Genomic DNA, 20,314 nt, shown 5'->3' with positions numbered 1-20,314 from the left:
AAGACTCATCCCGCACTGTTATTTAATATGACAAGTCATTGCAGGAGATCTAGGTCTCCTTTCTACCAAAACACTCCCAATTGAGCAGAACCTGAACTTTGTAACATTTGTGCTCAGTCCACTTGAAAGTGTCTCTCTGAAGCAATGGGAGTTATCAAGAACCTGATTTATACTTTGTAGGAGAAAGTGAGGCACAAAGTGTGGAAGAGTAAACAGTAACCCTGTATTGATGGCAGCAATGAAAGAAGATAAATGGAGATAACAAAATCCCAAGGAATTAAGAAGCTTCAATAGAATAGATAGAGACTTTAAGGTGAGAGTGAAAACTGAGGCAAGACAAGACAGAAGCTCTAGGAAGGTATCAACAGCTCACTTTTATGGGCTTCCAGAAAGGTCTCAATAACACATTATGCAACTAATGTGTGATCCCTATTGGAAATATTCAAAGATATCTGCAGAAACTCAGATGGATCTAGAAATTATCATGTAGAGTAAATTCAGCCAAAAAGAGAGGAACAGATACAACTGGTACAAAACTGAGCTGGAGCAGAGGGATATTACTTAGGAAGTGAGAAGGAGGGGATCTTAAAATATTGGTGGAGGAAGGCTGGAACTTTGGTGGAAGATGTATGCCTGGAACTCTATCATTAGTTGAGTTAAAAAATCATTATACCTTAATAAAAATAAGGCATTGAGGGAGATAGCTGTAGAAAGAGAGTAACATTCAAAGATGGAAACATTCAGAACTTTGAGATCAGAAAGTATGGATTATTCAAGGCATAATAATTATGATAATACTATTGTTATTTATTTCTTACTTATTATATGCTAAGCTTTTCTGATTAGTTACTTTACATTAATTATTTCATTTCATTCTTTAACTCAATGAGATAGGTCTATATTATATCCCTATCTTATTAAGGAAGACACTGAAGCTCAAAGAAATCAATCACTTGCTTGCAATTTCAGTTACTACATAGCAAAACCTTGATCTTAACCTTTTAACAAATACTCCAAATGAAATAATAGAGAATTTAGTATAACTGATGAGAAGAGGGGATTTTTTTTTGTTTTTGGTTTTGGGTCACACCCGGCGGCACTCAAGGGTTACTCCTGGCTCTACGCTCAGAAATCACTCCTGGCAGGCTCGGGGGACCATATGGGATGCTGGGATTCGAACCACAGTCCTTCTGCATGCAAGGCAAATGCCTTACCTTCATGCTATCTCTCCGGCCCCCTGGGATCCTAGTTTTGAATGATCTTTATAGTAAGTTATCCTAAAAGAAGTTGTGATTTGCTAGGCTGGAGTGGAAAGCAGATGGGATGGGGCAGATGATACATGAAGCAATCACTGGTGGATCAACAAAGTCATGGGTGTAGATAATGCTTAGTGTTAGTTTCATAGAAGGTTTTATGTGATAAAATTTAGAGAATATTAACTATCATTTCCATAATAATTATATTATATATTATTATAATTATAATATTAACTATTATATCTAAAATTATTTTCTGTACTTTTGTAAAAGATAAGGTAAATTGCTAAAATATTAATGTCAAATATGTACAGAAAGCAACTTCCCTTTATTGACAACATTCTGAAATAAATTCATTTTTAATCGAGTCAAAAAATCTGGGCCTTGGGGTTGGAGCGATAGCACAGTGGTATGGCTTTTGCCTTGCATGTGGTTGATTCAGGATCGACCTTGGTTTGATCCCCGGTGTCCCATATGGCCTCCTGAGCCAAGAACAATTTCTAAGTGCATAGCCAAGAGTAATCCCTGAGCATCACAGGGCATGGCCCAAAAAGCAAAACAAACGAAAAAACTGGGCCTGAGTTGCAAGGAATAAAGAAGGCCTTCCACTTAAAAATATTCACTTAATGAATATAGGTGTAAGGAAGGGGTTTTTGTATTGTATTTTTGTGTTCCTAGGGTATATTCCTAGGAGTGGTATAGCTGGATCGTATGGGAGCTCGATTTCCAGTTTTTGGAGGAATCTCCATATCGCTTTCCATAAAGGTTGAACTAGACAGCATTCCCACCAGCAGTGGATAAGAGTTCCTTTCTCTCCACATCCCCGCCAACACTGTTTATTCTCATTCTTTGTGATGTGTGCCATTCTCTGGGGTGTGAGGTGGTATCTCATCGTTGTTTTGATTTGCATCTCCCTGATGATTAGTGATGTGGAACATTTTTTCATGTGTCTCAACAGACGAATGGCTAAAGAAACTGTGGTACATATACACAATGGAATATTATGCAGCTGTCAGGAGAGATGAAGTCATGAAATTTTCCTATACATGGATGTACATGGAATCTATTATGCTGAGTGAAATAAGTCAGAGAGAGAGAGAAAAACGCAGAATGGTCTCACTCATCTATGGGTTTTAAGAAAAATGAAAGACACCCTTGTAATAATAATTTTCAGACACAAAAGAGAAAAGAGCTGGAAGTTCCAGCTCACCTCAGGAAGCTCACCACAAAGAGTGATGAGTTTAGTTAGGGAAATAACTACATTTTGAACTGTCCTAATAATGAGAATGTATGAGGAAAATGGAGAGCCTGTCTAGAGTACAGGCGGGGGTCGGGTGGGGCGAAGGGAGACTTGGGACATTGGTGATGGGAATGTTGCACTGGTGATGGGTGGTATTCTTTACATGACTGAAACCCAAACACAATCATGTATGTAATTAAGGTGTTTAAATAAATTTAAAAAAATATTCACTTAAAAATACTGTTTACTACTTGGAAAAAATGGATTCTAAAACAGACCTTCCTGTCAAATAGCATACTTTTACTTAGTATCCTTTTAAATCACTGAGAGCTGAACTTAAGAAAACATTTTGAACCACTGGATATCAGAGAACAATGTGTGCTTCATTTTAATGAATCATCCCCAAAAGAATTCTCACAAGATTCTGAATGGAAAATAGATGCCAAGAGCCATGACTGGACCAGACATCCCTAAATTGGGCACAAGTTGATCTCAGTACCAAGTTTACAGCTCTGAGAAGATAATAGATTCACTCAGCCCTAAAATTTAGTTTTCAGAAAATAGGTGTCTACCAAACCATTTATTTAAACTATTTATTTTATAAGACTAATTGGCAGCAAAATCAGTAATGAACCCTAAGCACAGAGGGAGTGAGATTGGAACACCTGGCTCAAAGCTCTTTCAAAAAAATAAATAAAAGTAAAGAGCAATGACTTATAGAGAATGAAAATTTTGTTTGCCATCAGCTTCTGTTCAGCAAAACCTTCAGGAGCATGAATATGTTAGAGTTATAGATACTCGCTTGAGAAACTTATTAAGACAATGTTATGCAATTTTTTTCTGTTTTGGTTTTCAGCCTAATGAAATGTAAATTTAACAAAGTCCAGATATAGAAGCCAATACCAAGAATGAGGAAAAGATAGAAGACTCTTTTGCTCAGAAAGTCAATTGCGGGGCAAGTGTGAACTTTCAAAGTTTTGACCAAAATTTTTGTGTTCATCATTTTACCTCACCTCTGAGAGGCCGCTTCAGTTGAACTCCAGATACATGTAGTTGTATGGTAGGATTTATTACAAAGCTCTGACTGAAAAGCAGAATACTTTCTTTTATCCCATGGACCTAGACATCTAATGGGTTCCTGGCACTGCCCAACAATACTACTTTAGGTTTTTGGTTTTATTTTTAATGACTACTCAAGTATCTTAATTCCTTCCTTCCTTCCTCCTCCTTCCTTCCTTCCTTCCTTCCTTCCTTCCTTCCTTCCTTCCTTCCTTCCTTCCTTCCTTCCTTCCTTCCTTCCTTCCTCCCTTCCTTCTTCCCTTCCTCTCCCTCCCTCCCTCCTCCCTCCTTCCTTCCTTCTTCACTCCCTCCCTCCCTCCTCACTCCCTCCTTCCTTCCTTCTTCACTCCCTCCCTCCCTCCTTACTCCCTCCCTCCCTCCTCACTCCCTCCTTCCTTCCTTCTTCACTCCCTCCCTCCCTCCTTACTCCCTCCCTCCTCCCTCCCTCCCTCCTTCCTTCCTTCCTTCCTTCCCTACCTTCTTCTCTTCCTCCCTTCCTTTTTTCCTTTCTTTCTTTTTTTCTTTCTCTCTATTACCATTTTAGTTTTGGCTTGTTATTATTTCTATGGTCCTTTTTACCCTCACAGATGCCTACATTAATTTTTATTCTTATTGTTTCCACAATATCACATGTCTCTACCCTTAAACCTTTCTAATTCTATCTCTCAGTAGGTAACTTCATCTTCCACTTTGAAGAGAAAACAGCTATTAGATGGAACACCCCTCCTCATCTTTCACCAGATTCCCTACCCTTTATCTCCATCTCATTCCCTTTGTTATTATCAAGAAGTATTTCCTTCTGAACTCTTTTGGGAGACATGTCCCCACATGCCCCCGGGGATCAAAATGGCAAAGCTGTGTGCAAGGCAAGCTCTCTTCCCACTGTAGTATTGCTCCATACCCCCCCCCCCCCCGTCCCTTTAAAAAAAAACTTGTTCCTTTGGTTAATCTATCACTCATCCCTCTCTCAGATTCCTTTCTACTCATATCTTAGAGATAGGTCAGGTATTCAGGCTCTTGTCTTGCATCTGCCCAACTTTAGTTCAACCCTCTTGCACTGCATATGTTTCATCCTAATCTCCTAATCACCACCAAGAATGGTCCCTGAGTAAAAAGCCAGGAGTAAGCACAGAGCACTGCTGGGCTTACAAAACAGAATACAAAACAGAATGCATTTTCACCCATTGACCCAATTCTGCCATGCTTGCCCCAACACACTGTTATTCTTCTTTCTAGTCAAATAAGTGTATCTTAGCATTTCCAATTTTCACCTCTCATCCCAAATGACTTTGTTCTCACCATTTCATCAATACTCACCTTGATATTCATATTATCATATCTAGCAGGTACTTTCTTATCTGACTCAGACTCCAATTATGTGAGGACATTATCACCTTGGTTCTTGCTTGGTTCCTAGGAGTCCAAACTCTCCTGTGTTTCCTTTTCCCTCTCTGGCTGTTAATTATCAGTCTCTGATAGACTCCATTTTCTCTATTCAGTTTTAGGGTAGATCTGCTTTTCTAATCTTAGTCCTCTTTTCATCCTTTCTATTATTATCCCCTCCAAGGTAATAATACCCCCTAGGAAATCTTATCCATGTTCTCTGGCTTTAAGTATCTGTATTTTTATCTTGTTAAATGAATTTATATAGCCTAAATTCTTTTCTCACCCATTTAGCTAGACCCAGCTATGGAGTTGACACCTCCACTTGGATACCTCACAGTTCCAGAACTTAAATCTTGCTCAAAATTCATTTCTGTCATTACCCATTTTCAGGTCCTCAAACTTTTCCACATGGTTTCTATCTCAGTCTTCATATAACCTGAATTCCCCACTAAGAGCATTTTTTCCATGCTGCAGATTTGACTAACTTCTTGGCCTTCAGGTTTGTGCCTCAATGAACCACCTCATAGACATTTCCTCACCACACAATCTTAGTGGGTTTTTTGTATTTTTTCTCCTTTTTTTTCAGTTTCAGTTTCTGGTTTTATTTTATTTTAAATGATATTTTTATTAAGTACCATAATTATAAACATTATTGTAGTTGGGTCTCAGTCATAATAATAACAACCCCCTTCACTGGTGCAACATTGCCACCAACAATGCCCCCCTCCCTCCTTCCCAACCCTTGCCTGTAGTAGAGACAGGCATTCTACTTCTCTTACTCATTAACATTGTCATGATAGTTGTTTATGTGTTATTTCTCTAATTGCACTCACCACTCTTTGTGGTAAGCTTCATATCGTGAGCCTGTTCTTCTAGCCCTCATTTCTATTATCTCTGAGCATTATCACAATAATGTCTTTTATTTTTCTTAAAACCCATAGATGAGTGAGACTATTCTGTGTCTATCTCTCTCTGACTTACTTCACTCAGCATAAAAGATTCCATGTCCATCCATGTATAGAAAAATATCATGACTTCGACTCTCCTGACAGCTGCATGAAATTCCATTGTGTATATGTACCACAGTTTCTTTAGCCATTCATCTGTTGAAGGGCATCTTGGTTGTTTCCAGATTCTGGCTTTTGTAAATAGCATTGCAATGAATAGAGGTGTGAGGAAGGCATTTTTGTATTGTGTTTTTGTGTTCCTAGATTATATCCCTAGGAGTGGTGTATCATATGGAAGCTCAATTTTTCAGTTTTTTGAGGAATCTCCATATTGTTTTCCACTAAAGGCTAGACTAGACAGTATTTCTAGCAGCAGTGAATGAGAATTCCTTTCTCTTCACATCCCCACCAGCACTGATTGTTCTTCTTTGTGATGTGTGCCAGTCTATGTAGCTTGAGATCACCACACAATCTTCGTTGGTGCTTCCCTTGTTTTTTTGTTTTTGTTTTTCACAGAAGCACATATTTTGCTTCTTAAATAAATTTGTGATTTAGCACATTTTCTTTTCCTTTGCAGGGACTTTCTCTTCTGCTAATATCCATGCTGGCAAGGCAATTTCTGTTCTTTTCTAATGTAGCCATAGCATACTAGAAGTTTTCAGTCTCTTAATTAGTATACACTAGTTGTTGGAGAGATTGAGTGAAGGTTGTGCTACAGAAGGTAGAAGTGAGATTACCCAAGGGTTCTGGCCCATCTCCACTTTCCTCAGCTTAGTGGAGACTTTATTTGTCCACTCACCATAGCTGATAGAAGAATGAAGTTGGATTTGTTCGTGAGACCAGGGAAGTTAGTGTAGTATTTGGTGTATAAGGGCCTAAAGAAGATTTATGGATGAGGGTTTTCTTTTTAATTTTTCCTTAAGATAGGATAGAAAGAATTCCATGTAGAATGAGCTTCATTACTTCTAATCAAGAATCAGGTGAATGGGGGCCAGAGCAATAGCACAGTGGTAGGGCATTTGACTTGCACGTAGCTAACCCTGGACAGACCTAGGTTTTATCCACAGCATCTTATATAGTCCCCCAAGCCAGGAGCAATTTTTGAGCACATAGCCAGGAGTAATCCCTGAGCGTCAGTGGGTGTGGTCCAAAATCCAAAAGAAAAGAAAAAGGAAAAAGACAATCAGGCAATATTGTAACCATGTCTAAAAGGAGAAACAAAAAGACAGGGAGAAAAGAAGAAAAGAAAAGAAAAAGGGAAAAAAAGAGAAAGGAAAGGGGAAGAGAAATGTTTGCCTCAAAGGCAGGCAGGGGAGAAGAGAATGCAAGAGAGAGAATGCAAGGGAGGGAGAGGAAGAGAGAGAGAAAGAGAGAGAGAGGAAAGAGAGGAGAGAGAAGAGAGAGAGGAGAGAGAGGAGAAAGGGGAGAGAGAAAATATTCTGGGAGAGAGAATTCAAGGGAAATTGGGGACACTGGTAGCAGAAATGAGCACTGGTGAATTGTGTTGTACATTATATGATTATAACTCAATCATTGTTACAAACTTCTTTGTAACTGTACAAAAGGGAAAATACTATATTATGAGGAATCTTATAACCACTATGTTTAAATAAAGTAACTTTAAAAAATGAGTCAGACAAAAGACTTGATGCCTAATCTTTCTCTGAAATGTTGCCTATACTTCCCTCTTTTCACTAGTGGTAAAACAAATGGAGACCCAGATTGTGAACCCCCTGTTCCTGTGCCCACTTCAAGCTTCCCGGAGGAGATTAGCCAGGAGACCAAGGCAAGGGTGGAGGAAGAAGCCTATAACAAGAGGTGAGTCGTATGTCAACTGCCCTGAGATCACCTAGCAGGTCTCTGAAGACATCTTCCCACGACCTTTCCAACATCTTAGTGGATTTAGGGAAACAGCCAGTGGCTTGGGGACCACCCTGTCTCAGTAAGGAACTACATAGGAAAGAACAGTGCTGTTCCACAGGAAGGAAGGGAGGAAGCAGGGCAAGAGGGTGTGGTTAGACAGTAACCAAACTCTATGTAGGCAGACAGTTACCAAAACACCATGGCTCAGAATGGTCTGAAAGTCAGGAATACTGTTTGGGTTCCTCTTAATGGTGCATGAGGTTTTCTGACAGATACTCAGAGTAGTTGTGCTGCTGCCAGCAGTGCCCAGGAGCAGCTGTAATCACACTTCTTGGAACTTCCCTGACCACCCCTTCTTTCTGGAAATTGGAGTTACCTCAATTTCCCATCCTATTCTGATGAATGTTGAATAGCACCTTTGACCTATTGTCAATGACAAAGGGTCAGTTTTATTTTTTTAATTGAATCTAAGTAAGGACCAATTCTGAACCAGGAAGAGAATTACTTGTGACACTCCTCACATCCTTTCCCTACAGTTCTTGAGGGAGACTGGCTTAGAGCCACAGGTTTCCATGAAAAGTTCTCTGTGTGTGTATTGGCCTTACCCCTGGACTATAGGACAAGAAGAAACAGTGCCTTCCAGGAAAGAGTGATTCTGGAAGAAGAAAATTAAAAGGGTTTCTTTTTGAAAAAGTCTTTTCCCTCACAGAAAGTGGGGGCCCTCCATTAGCTTTGTCAATATATACAGGGAACCTCTCCAGAATGTATATATCTGTCACTTTTGTAAATCTCCTCAGCAAACCTTCATGATGATATCCCCATCCCTAAGTTAAGCCTGATGTCTGAAGGGGATAAATTCTGAAGTTATGGAGAGCCAAGGCAATGGAATCCCTACAGAAGGTATACAGGCTCCATGTCCAGTCAGGGGTTTTCTGTGTCACACTTTCACATAAACAGGAAGGATAACTGAGGGGTAAGAGGAAATGGTACTGACATTAGCCACCTTGGGACTCCGCGGAGCTTCCCAGCTTTTTCCTGTTGTGTGGAGCCACAGGAAGTGTGTCATTACTGGAGATACATGGGTCCCCTCCTCTAGAAATGCAGGAAAGAATATGCTGTGCCTCATCTTCAGACTTAATTGTTCCTTTTTGCCCTCCAAGTTACCAGGAAGGTCTAAAGAAGACCAGTGAGCTTCAAGACCTGAAAGAGGAGGAAGAAGAAATAAAGAGTGAGAATCCTGAGGAACCTGAAGAGGAGGTAGAAGAAACTGAGGAGGAAGAAAAGGAACAGAGAAGCAGGTTGGAGCCTTTGATGTTACTGTAATGAGTTACCACTCATTTAGGGCACATCCAGGATAGCAGTGTCTGGACCCCACATGAATAATAGAAACCAGAGGCACTCATGTTGTGGGGAGGCAACAGGGGCAATCCCCAAAAGCTCATGTCATTAATGAACAGATGTTAGCAAGAGCCAAGGAATTAGAGATGGTAAAGGGCAGGGCCACCTTTAAGCAGAGGATTTTGGAAACTGAGAAACAACAAAGAACTCTGGTGGAGTCTCTCAGTCATCCCAAGAGAGAGCTACAGTCCAGGAGAGCTGGCCTGAAACCTGGCCAGGCACTTGGAGAGGAACAGGGACAGATAGAACATAATAAATGGTGGCATACTTGTTTTGGGCGTATATATTCATCTCCCACAGCTTTGATACTGCTTAAACAAGTGTTATAATCTAAACAGTGTTTTCACTTGAACTGAAAATACTTAAGATTTTCTCTGTTAATATACTTAGTTTTCAAGTATACTTTCTTTAAATCAGGAATATATATCTATATATACATGTATATAAGTATACATATACACACAAGTATATATAAATGTAGATAAGTATTATAGATCCTACATCTTGTCCTACCTGTACCTAATAGCTAAAGTGATCACATAAATGGCCTGGGTTTTATAAAACTCTTCTGTTTTGTTGCCTCTATTTACATATTTAGGTAAGAAGTCCTGAATTTTTAAAACACATTGTCTGGTAAGACTTGAAACATGTTACCAAAATATTTGCTTCTAGATCTTCAGCCTATCCTAGAGTGCAGAGTCCTTCTAGCCAAACTGATAAGTAATCCAATTAGCTACTAAACTCAAGACAATGCAAGAATCTACACCTGGTTGTTCCATGTAACAAATAAAGTAGCAAAGCAAGAGAAGTTTAGAAATGGGGTGCTTCAAAGCCCAGATGATTAGCTAATAGAACCCAAAGAGAAAATCAGGGAGAAATCCCAGTTTGAGAGAACACCAATTTTTTGAGGAAAGTCTAGAAGAGCTGGCTGGAATCTCAGTCTTGAAAACACAAAGATATACCACTTCTCCTAATAAAAGATTTATCTCTCTGTGTGGGGACCAAGAATCAGGAATCCTTCCCTCTGTCTGTATAGGCCTATACATTCTCTCCCTCCCCCTTCATGCAGTCAACATAGCTAAACAGACGGGAACTTCTAGCATTTCCAAATACCAAGCAATAACGAAGGAGAATTAAACAGGGCACATGGAATATAAACAGTCTGGTTTACAAAGCATAGGCTGAAGTCCTTATCTAGCTCATAAGATCTAAGATGATTTGCAGCTCCTTCTCATTTCAAGAAACTCTCGAGGAGGAAAAGTTTGACCTGGGCCCCTTCTATGCCCTCTTGCCCCTTAATATTCATCTGAGAATAATCACTGGGTCCTTCTGACCATTCTCCCAGCTTTTCTCACTCCAGATCCACTTTCTGGATTTGAGAAATGTTTGTCCCTCAAACAGGGCACTGCTATCAGCACAGGTGGTGTCAAGTCCTGGTCTCAAAAGGGTAAAGATTTGTTCTTACATTCCTGCATATTTTTCAACTTCGCTTTTTACAGTGTTATATATTTCAGAATACATTGCGGCACTATATTCTCTATCTCTAGCTGATGTTGATGGGGTTGGTAGAACTTTTGCAATTGCAAAGTTCTAAATTCAATCCCTGGCACTGCACAGTCCCCAGAGCGCTGCTGCTAATTGTGACCTTGTTCCTCCAGTTTGGTCCTTAATCCCACCCCCTCCATGTACCTTTTGGTTTTGGTTTGCCTACTCAAAGTTACATCCCCTATCACTCAAGTCAGACTGTCCTCAAGATCTATTATTTTCATCTTTATTCACTTTTGGGTCCATTAGATGTACAGTTCTCCACAAGCACCTGCACTCACACATGATTTCCCCCTAAAAATGTTGGCATCTCACTAACAAGCAAAGTTGAAGCTATGAAGAAATACATGTCCTGCTGAATGCATTTTTAAAACATTAGCCTAACTTCAGCAGTGGATCTTTAAAAAATTTAATAACAAACCCTAAAGCTTTTTTTTCTGAATTTTTGCTCTGTTGAATAATGTTACCTGTTTTAGACATTGCTTTCTGTAGGATCAGCTTAGGTGAGCTGCAGGTGAATCAACACATCTTGACTGTTAAAACAGAGAACATAGACCCCAATCTACTCTATGTGATTAAGTTGATAGGAGTCACATTCATTTGAGTTTTTTTTAAATATAATTTTTATTTTGATCATAATGGCTTACATATTGTTGATAATAATATTTTAGGTACATATTTACATAAAATCAGGGGGATTCCCATCACTGATTTATCCTCCCTACACCTCCGTTTTTGTCCTACTTCCCATCTCCTCCTCCCTCACCCCCGGAGCTGCTAGAATATGTGGTCCCCTCTGTACCTAGCTTACTACTTAGTAGTATTGGTCTTGGTGCCTCCCTTATTTCCCCCTCTAACTGGGAGGCAGGACTAGATAGTTCAAGTTATGTGGTTTTGTTTGAAGAAGAGAAAAGTAATAAACTGGGGTAAAAGTCTAATATGCCGAAAATGGGCGGAATCCTTCTAGAGGCTCTCATCATTAGTTTGAGAGATGAAGGAGGAAAAGAAGGTGAAATACCACAACAATACAAAAAGAAGTGTCAAATATCCAGTGAGCACTCCAACAATAACGATAAGCACCACAAAAAAAAAAAAAACATGGTCTTGAGATAAAATACATGGCAGAGCACATAAAGAAATAAAAGAAAAGAAGAAAAATAAATATAAATGGGAACAACTTCAATAACCACACCAAAACAAAGAAATCGACAAAAAGTAGATATGTAAATAAAAATAAAAAATAATAATACTAAATGAAGATAAAAAATAATATATAAAAAATAAGAGGCCGGGCGGTGGCGCTAAAGGTAAGGTGCCTGTCTTGCCTGCGCTAGCCTAGGACGGACCGCGGTTCGATCCCCCGGCGTCCCATATGGTCCCCCAAGCCAGGAGCGACTTCTGAGCGCATAGCCAGGAGTAACCCCTGAGCGTCAAATGGGTGTGGCCCAAAAAAACCAAAAATAAAAAAATAAAAATAAAAATAAAAAATAAAAAATGTTTTGTGCTTTTTGCCTTTTTTTTTCCCCTCCTGCACTTGGCATAGTAAATATTGGGGTCATTTTTAAAGGAATTCACTTGGCCTAAGAGATATGGGGTTTCTCCACCCTTGGAGTATATTGTCATGGGATTAACTATAGACTCCGCTCAGGTTCATTTACTCTCCTGGTGGTGCTTTCGTGGTGTTTGGAAGACTTCTGCTCTCTCCTGGGTGATAAGATCAGACCTCTGTATCTAGAGATCTCAGTATCTGCACAGATTCAGGAGTGGGACTTATGATGAAGTCTTTCTTTGTGGTTCTAGAAGTTCTGTTCCCTCAGTGTCATTTTAATCCATCTTCTGTGGTTGGTGGTCTTGTTCTTTGCACTGATCCTAGGATGGAACCTAGGATTCATTTGAGTTTTATAAGAACTTCCAGAAAACAGAAGTTATCTGGTCAAGTTTAAGTCCCAAGAATAATCTCATTTTGGTCATTAAAATGACTACTTTCCTGCAAGAATCAAAATCCACAAGTTAGAAAATTTGGACCTCTCCCCTCACCCTTAAGTGTGATCGACTTCATTTCTTTCTACATCCCATATATACTTCACCCCCACCACCACCTTTTCCCTTTACCTCACTTATAACTTGGCTTTGTCTGACTCCAGATGGAAGGTGAACAGAGCAATCGAGATTAGCTGGATAGGAAGGTATAACTCGACTAATATTATAGTAAATAGGTGTCATGGTTTGGCAGTGGTTTATGCTGTGTGGTACCTCATTGGACCTGCAGAGAAGAGCAGCCCTCCAACATCTAGCATTCATATCACTCTGTTTATCTTTAAACGACAGTTTCCTCACGTGTTCCCAGTGCATTTTTGCATAGCTGATAGCTCAGTGTTTGGTCACTGAAAAACTTCATTGTTCAGTTTCTAAATAATATTTCTTAAATAATCTATGATATTTAAAACTAACTCTCCTCACCCTGACTATATCCAACTAAGGGGAGGTGTATATCTTTAACCTGCCCCTTCTACAAGAATAGGAATTACCTTTATCAAAGGTAGTGATAGACCAAGCTCTCAACTAGCATCTCTGAAACCTCTATCCCTAGGCCCAGGTGATGGGGAGACAAACTTACCTCCCTCTATGGAAAATTTAAAAAATCAAAATTTGGGGGCCAGAGAGATAGCATGGAGGTAGGGCATTTGCCTTGCATGTAGGACAGTGGTTCCAATCCCGGCATCCCATATGGGCCCCCAAGCCTGCCAGGAGCAATTTCTGAGTGTAGAGCCAGGAGTGACCCCTAAGTGCTGCCGGGTGTGACCCAAAAACCAAAAAAAAGTTAAAAAAAAATCAAAACTTGATTTTTTTTTTTTTTTGGTTTTTGGGCCACACCCGGTAATGCTCAGGGGTTACTCCTGGCTATGTGCTCAGAAGTTGCTCCTGGCTTGGGGGACATATGGGACACCGGGGGATCGAACCGCGGTCCGTCCAAGGCCAGCGCAGGCAAGGCAGGCACCTTACCTTTAGCGCCACTGCCCGGCCCTAAAACTTGATTTTTAAAGGAATTATATTTTGATTTAATTCAACTGCAAAGATCTCTTATGAGCTGGAATTGAATGTCATAAATCAGATCTTGATTTCCAACTTTACATCCCACTTAAGAGTAGAGGTAAAGGGGCCAGAGTGGTGGCACAAGCGGTAAGGCATTTTCCTTGCATACACTAACTTAGGATGAACTGTGGTTTGATCCCCCAGTATCCCATATGATCCCCCAAGCCAGGAGCAATTTCTGAGCACATAGCCAGGAGGAACCCCTGAGCATCACCGGGTGTGGCCCAAAAAAGAAAAAAAAAAGAGTAGAGGTAGAATAGGATTAACCCCACTCAAGAAACTTCCTTTGTAATAGTGAAATGAATCCCAAAAGGAAGATAGTATTTTAATCTACAGTTATAACTAAATAAATCTAAATTGGGATTCTCAACAGCTATAAAAACAACAGGTATTTCACCACAGTTACTGTTTTCATTGTTTGGCATAAGTAATCCTAAAATAATCTTTAAAGAGTTCCCACATGGAAAAAAGCCAATGGTTAGCATCTGAAGCAGACCCTCTGAGCATCCGATATCTTCTTAAAGAAGGTTTTAGTGAACCTTTATTTACATCATTAGGCATCTTTCCTTACTGTGAATTGGAGACTGCTACTTCTCAGACTACATATTTCAGTGTCTATATGAACTCTGAGATATATTTAGAAAATCCTGCTGTCACTTTTCTCACCGCCTCCATCAGTTGATCCTCAACATTTTTAATTTTTAACATTTTTAAAAATAGATCTTGGACTAAAAACAGAAAGCTATTTCAGTTTAATAAATATGTCCAGTGTTTCTTCAGAGAACTCTAAAAATGGACTCTTTAAGGTGGACAATGTGACTATTTTTTTCACTAGGATTCAGAAAAGGGTAGAAAAGTTTTTTAAAAAGAAAGAAGATAAAGGAGAATAAAACAAATAAGAAACAGAGAGAGAAAAAAAGAGGGCATGAGATAGAGAAGCAGAAGAGGGGGAAATTAGAGAATGAAGATTAATGAGGTTGAAAAGCTTTGTGTGTTTGTGTGTGTATGAGTGAGAGAAAGAAAAAAAGGAAAGGGAGAAGGAGAAGGAAGAGGAGGGAAGAGAAGGGAGATAGAAGAGGAAAAACAGGAAGAGCAGAAGGAAGAGGAGAAGAGAAGAAGAAAGTCAACTATAGAGGCAGACTATATTGTGTGTGTGAGGGAGAGCAGGAGGGAAAGTGGGGACACTGGTGGTGAGAAATATAGGTGAAGGGATGGGTGTTGGACTGCGTCTGACTGAAAATCAATCATGAACAACTTTGTAACTGTGTATCTCATGGCGATTAAATTAAAAATGTCATCAAAAATAAAAGGAAGAAAACAAAAAGCCTCTTTATTAAGTCACCCTGAGGTTGATTTCTAGAGACTGTTACTCGTTTTAGTGCCACTGAGATTATGTAGATCATGTGAAACTCTTTTAGGTTGGTGTGAATTTTTTTTTGCCAATTTTCAGTGGGTCTTAGGGTCATCTAAGACGTTAGCACAATCCTGCCACTCTAGACAGAAGATGAACTGAGGGCAGTAAATTATACATTTGTGCACTGAGGCAGGGGATTGGCTAAAACTTAGAACTGACTGCAAGGGGGGAAAGTATTGCTTCTGCTTGAATGCATGAATTATTGATTGGTAAATCTTGTATCCTGGAACTTATGAGAGTTCTCCAGAGTGAATCAGGGCATGTGTAAGTGTTCAAGTATAAACATCAAGCTTATGAAGTAGTAGCTTAAAATCAGTAGGTGTATGTAAGCTGTAGATTTCAAAACCACAGAAAGGCAATAGTCATTGGGCTTGGAGTGGCTGAAATAGTTGCTGTAAGAGGTTACGTAGATAGCTGAATTTTCAAACTTCTCTCCAGGTTGCACATGAAGTATTCCAAATACAAAAGTATGAGTCTGGATATTCCATGTGTGCCTAATATACTAAAGCCTCATTTTTTTTTTTTTACTTCACAGCAAACTTAAAGAATTGGTCCATTTGTTACAAGTCGTGTATCCCAAACTGTGTCAGCACTGGCAAGTCATCTGGATGATGGCTGCAGCAATGTTGGTCTTGATGGTCATTCTGGGGCTCTACAATTCCTATAACTCTTGTGTGGAACCAGCTGACATGTCCCCTGGGATGTCCTCTTGCTCTACAGCCCAACGGGACTCCTGGTGGGGTTCAGGACTCCAGCATGAGCAGCCTACAGAGCAATAGTACTGCTGATGCCAGCCGGTGGCCTCCAGCACACAGCCTCTTGCCTTTCCCTCAGTGTGGTGTTTCAGGCCTGGATATGGGCACACTGTTTCCAACTCATCAAGGAAGAAAGAGGGGTTCTTTTGGAGTATTTTTGTGAAAACCATTTTACACAGAGTTGTTGGTGTTCATGGAAGATCATAAAATATGCCCTGCGAAAGAATGTGGTGAACAACGAAGTCATTGTCACCAAGGAACTCTAACCAAAGGAAAGGTCACCTGCCTCTGCTGTACATCACCTGCTCAGCAAGGAACATTAGGAGGTACATGCCCTCCTTCTCCCCTTTCTGCAATCAAAAAATCAGAAAGAAGTGTGATAAAAGAACAACTCTAACCCAGAGGATCAAACCTGGAATTTGGAGTTGCAGCATGATTATCTTTCCATTTCCTATCTCATTTTCATTGACTAGTTTTCAACATTTCCTTCATTCCTTGGGAATCAGAGTTTCTCTTTACAGAAGTAGGACAGATTTCTTGAATAGTTAGACAGATTTAACTCAGTTTTTGAAATGGGGAGATATATGTAAATATATATAAATATACATTTGTACAGACATATCACCACCAAACAGGCATGCCTTTGCATGAAGCAGGCAAACCTTCAAGCATAGACTTTGTGTGTTCTCGAAAAAAAAAACTTATATAAAAACCAACCCACAGATTTTCACAAGTTGTGGGCTGTCATCAAGTACCAGTTCATTGAGCTCTTCACATGCGTTTAAAATGTTTGATAAACACCAAAATCTTATGGCTTCCATAACAAGCTTTCTGGTCTCTATTTCAAATGTGGATTCTAAGTCATTGTATAGCACAGTCTGATTTCTATTTGTTCTCTTCACTTTAAAGCAGTTAACCTGCCTCTAAGGTGAAGAGACAGACACTGTATGTTTTTAGCTTCCCTGAATTCATATGTAAGTGAGTAGTTGCCTCTTAGTACTTCAGTTCAAATGGAATTTCTTTCCAAATACACACTTGAGAGTGTTCACAATTATTTAGTATAAAACCAAGAAAGCACATCTCATCTCTAATTTGACTTCTCACTCCACCATCACTGCCACCACCTTTATTCATTCATCCCTCATCAGCTTGTAGGAAGTGTGGGCTACTGCGTAGGAATTATTATTATTGTTTTTGCTTTCATTTTTGTTTTATTATTGATATTATTTGGTTTTGGTCACTGATATTCATATAGAATATACATGAGCCAAACTAGTTGTTTTCTAGTTATTTTTAGTTTTATGTGGTTTCCATTTTACCCATTTTCAGATAAGGTAATTGACTAACACACACACACACACACACACACACACACACACAGAAGCTCAGTGAGGATACCCAGTTTATAAAACAAAGAGCTGGATCTCCAGTCCAACTAGGGTCTGTGCTCTAATCCCTGTATTAAACCGCTTCCTCCAAAGATCTGAGCTAGATACCTTCCATTCCAGTCCCATTTCCCAAAGTGGTCCTACCGGCACTCTAGCCATTCCTAGTTTCCAATCTAATTGGTTTTTTGTTTGATTGTTTATTTATTGTTAGTTTGCTTTATTCTTGCAATTTGATATCTCCACTCACTGGTTTTCCTTCTGGGATTATTTTTCTGGTCACTCTCCAGAACCAAGAATTAATCATTCTCTTCTTATAGACATTGATACCCTCCCACCAATTCCCCATTATTTCCCATGTAGTAGGCCACATCCTCCTCTGTGTGGCACTTTTCTGGCATTTTGCAATATTTTTACTTCTGACCTTTAAGACAGTACATCACAATAACTTGTTTAAGTGTTTGTCTTCCCTTGCACTTTTCCTCAAAGACTAAAACCATGTCCCGCACATTCTCTAAGTGAGTGCCTGCTTCATGGTGGCTGATGCTTGGAAGGATATCATTAAATCTTGGTTAAAAGAGAAAATGAGTGTCAAAGTGGCAGAAAATAGTATGAGAATAGCTCAGGGACTATGCTAGACACAAACACTCCTTCAGAAAGATGCCCCTGAATCAAGTCTTATATTAAAAGGAATGTTGATGTAAAGAGAGGGTGGTGGAAGTCCTTTACAGTGGTTAAAAACTTCTATGAAAGAAGCCCAATACAGGACTAACAAAGGATGTGTCACTAAGGTAAAGAGGTATAGATCAAAGCAAATGGACATTGGGGTGGGCATAGATTTATGGTCTACCCTACCTCATTGATGTGGGTTGCAGATACATGACACTGAAGGAGTTTTAGGTCCTCAGAATTAAAGACTCCTAAGATGCAAACGGAACTCCCTACAAATGACTATGGGATAGAACTCTTGCTGGCAAACGTGCAGATTTTCTTAAAGGATCAGGCTATGTTCCCTTGACCAGAGGAGTCTCAAACTTTGCTCCTAGTTAATACAAAGGCCAGGATATAGGGTGCAGTGTCTCCTAAACCTCCAACTGCTCTCTAGAAAGGTGTGCAAGAGTATTTCCAGACAAACTCTCTCCGAACTAAATTGTAAGAAAGGTAAAGGAAAAAAGATACAGAAAAATAGAATTTATGAGGATAGTCTTTAAAAAGCCAGCACTTCTTCCCTAAAAAGCAAATAATGACCTGAAGCAGTTGGTGTTCTTGGAAAATAGCTGGGAAATGGCCCTCTATGGCCAACAGTGGCATGTTCTGAAACAAGTTTCTTCCAAATGACTAGTAAGTCTACTTAGTCCTAGGACTTAGGGTGCCTACCCTAAGTTATAGTGTAATGTGTTATTTGTGTCATTGTTAATGTCACTTCCTAAAAGGCCTTTCACTTTGCAGCTGTCACAAAGGCCATGTGTGTAAGGGATGGAGAGGGAAGATTAGATTTGGGTGTGCTAGCAATGAACTATAGTGTCACGTACTTGCATTTGAAAATAAAAGCACATTTCCAAACCTTTGCCTGCAGTCAAATTTCCTCCTCATTGTATGGTCTGTGTCATAACCTTGTCACAATTCTGGATTTGATTTCTTCAGATATAAGTATCTCAGTAGGCCCAGCCCTTGGTTGCTTGTCCCAGTAGCTCCTCCCTGAGCCTAGATCAGTTCTTCTACTCCCTTTCCTTGTTCCTGATTCTTGTTTCCTATACCATCATGGCCTGTGGTTGTTTTAATCATAAAGTTTGCTGTGACAGAGATGGCAGGCATTTCACCAGCCTAATTTTTATAGATTAAATTATGCCTTTTCAAATTTTTTGATCTATTACATTCTCTCTCTCTTTCTCTCTTATCAAATTCAGAGGGCCCATTGTGAGGCATGTGAGGCCTGAGAAAATGACAGATTCACTAGGTGAAAACTGGATCTTTAAATGTACTCACAGAATTCAGGGATGATGTAGGCAAGAAATAAAACCAACTGTTATTAAACCATTTAAATTTAGGGATACTTGGAATATTGGCTAACTAGCCTGGCTATTGAATACTTTTGAACTGTATGTTTGAAATGGGGTGTTTTAAAAATAAATTCAAGACACTGGCTTAATAATCAAGTAACCAATCATATAAAGTATGCAAATAGATGTTTTTGGATGATTTTGGGATGCCAGTCATATTATATATGCTCTTATGAAGATAAAGTTTTATAAAACACAGCCGATTGGATGTGTCCATAAATGAGGGATCAATTCTCTAAAAGTCTTGATTCTTGACTACTTCTTTCTCATTTCCCCCATAATTGATCTTGATTTATCATATAATAAACTTGAGGCCCAGAGAATTTAAGTGACTTGTTCAAGTTCACACAGATAATGTTAGAACTTAAACTAAAATGTAAATATTATCTTCAGTTAAGTATTATAGATTATACCATATATTCTTTTCTTTCATGCCTTATTTTTCACTTTGTTATTGGTGATATTTGCTCCCTGTTGAACACATGACTCTATGTATGATGCCTTAGGTTCATTTTACAGCATCGAAAATAAAAAGTATAGAGGATAGAAGACAAAGTTTCTATTCTATTTAAGTATTCATTTGTATGCATCAGATCAAGTATGACACTCATGTTTGTGTTCTATGCCCAGGAAACAAAAATATTCAGTCTGGATGTTACATATTTTCTCTCTCCTTTGAAGTATGTTTCTTAGTTCACATTTAACTTTTCAAATTTCTTTCTAATTCTATATTTTCTTTAATGCTGGGTTTCCTTAATTACTTATCACAATGTTACTTTAGAAGTGTATAGTATCACTACTTTTTTCCATATTCTGAACACTTTATTAAAATGAGGAGGAATTATCTACCCATATTTTCACTTTATCTCTTAGCTCTTGACAAACTCTTCAAAAACTTTACTTGGATAAGAAG

At 39.2% G+C, this 20,314-nt stretch overlaps 1 protein-coding gene across 1 annotated transcript in view; it reads left to right on the top strand.

The window, feature by feature from the left end:
• The window catches only part of IRAG1 (inositol 1,4,5-triphosphate receptor associated 1), a 95,502-nt gene extending 79,522 nt beyond the window's left edge, over positions 1 to 15,980 (top strand). Inside the window, exons 18-20 of the mRNA XM_049781001.1 lie at positions 7,587 to 7,706; positions 8,912 to 9,049; positions 15,737 to 15,980. Coding sequence (XP_049636958.1) covers positions 7,587 to 7,706; positions 8,912 to 9,049; positions 15,737 to 15,980 — 502 coding nt within the window. The remainder of the gene's footprint in view (positions 1 to 7,586; positions 7,707 to 8,911; positions 9,050 to 15,736) is intronic.
• Positions 15,981 to 20,314: the final 4,334 nt, after the last annotated feature.

This window comes from Suncus etruscus, chromosome 9 (assembly GCF_024139225.1).
Source record: "Suncus etruscus isolate mSunEtr1 chromosome 9, mSunEtr1.pri.cur, whole genome shotgun sequence".
NCBI classification, from domain to species: domain Eukaryota; kingdom Metazoa; phylum Chordata; class Mammalia; order Eulipotyphla; family Soricidae; genus Suncus; species Suncus etruscus.
Note: the sequence above shows the minus strand (reverse complement) of the source record. Positions and strands in the feature narration are given on the sequence as shown.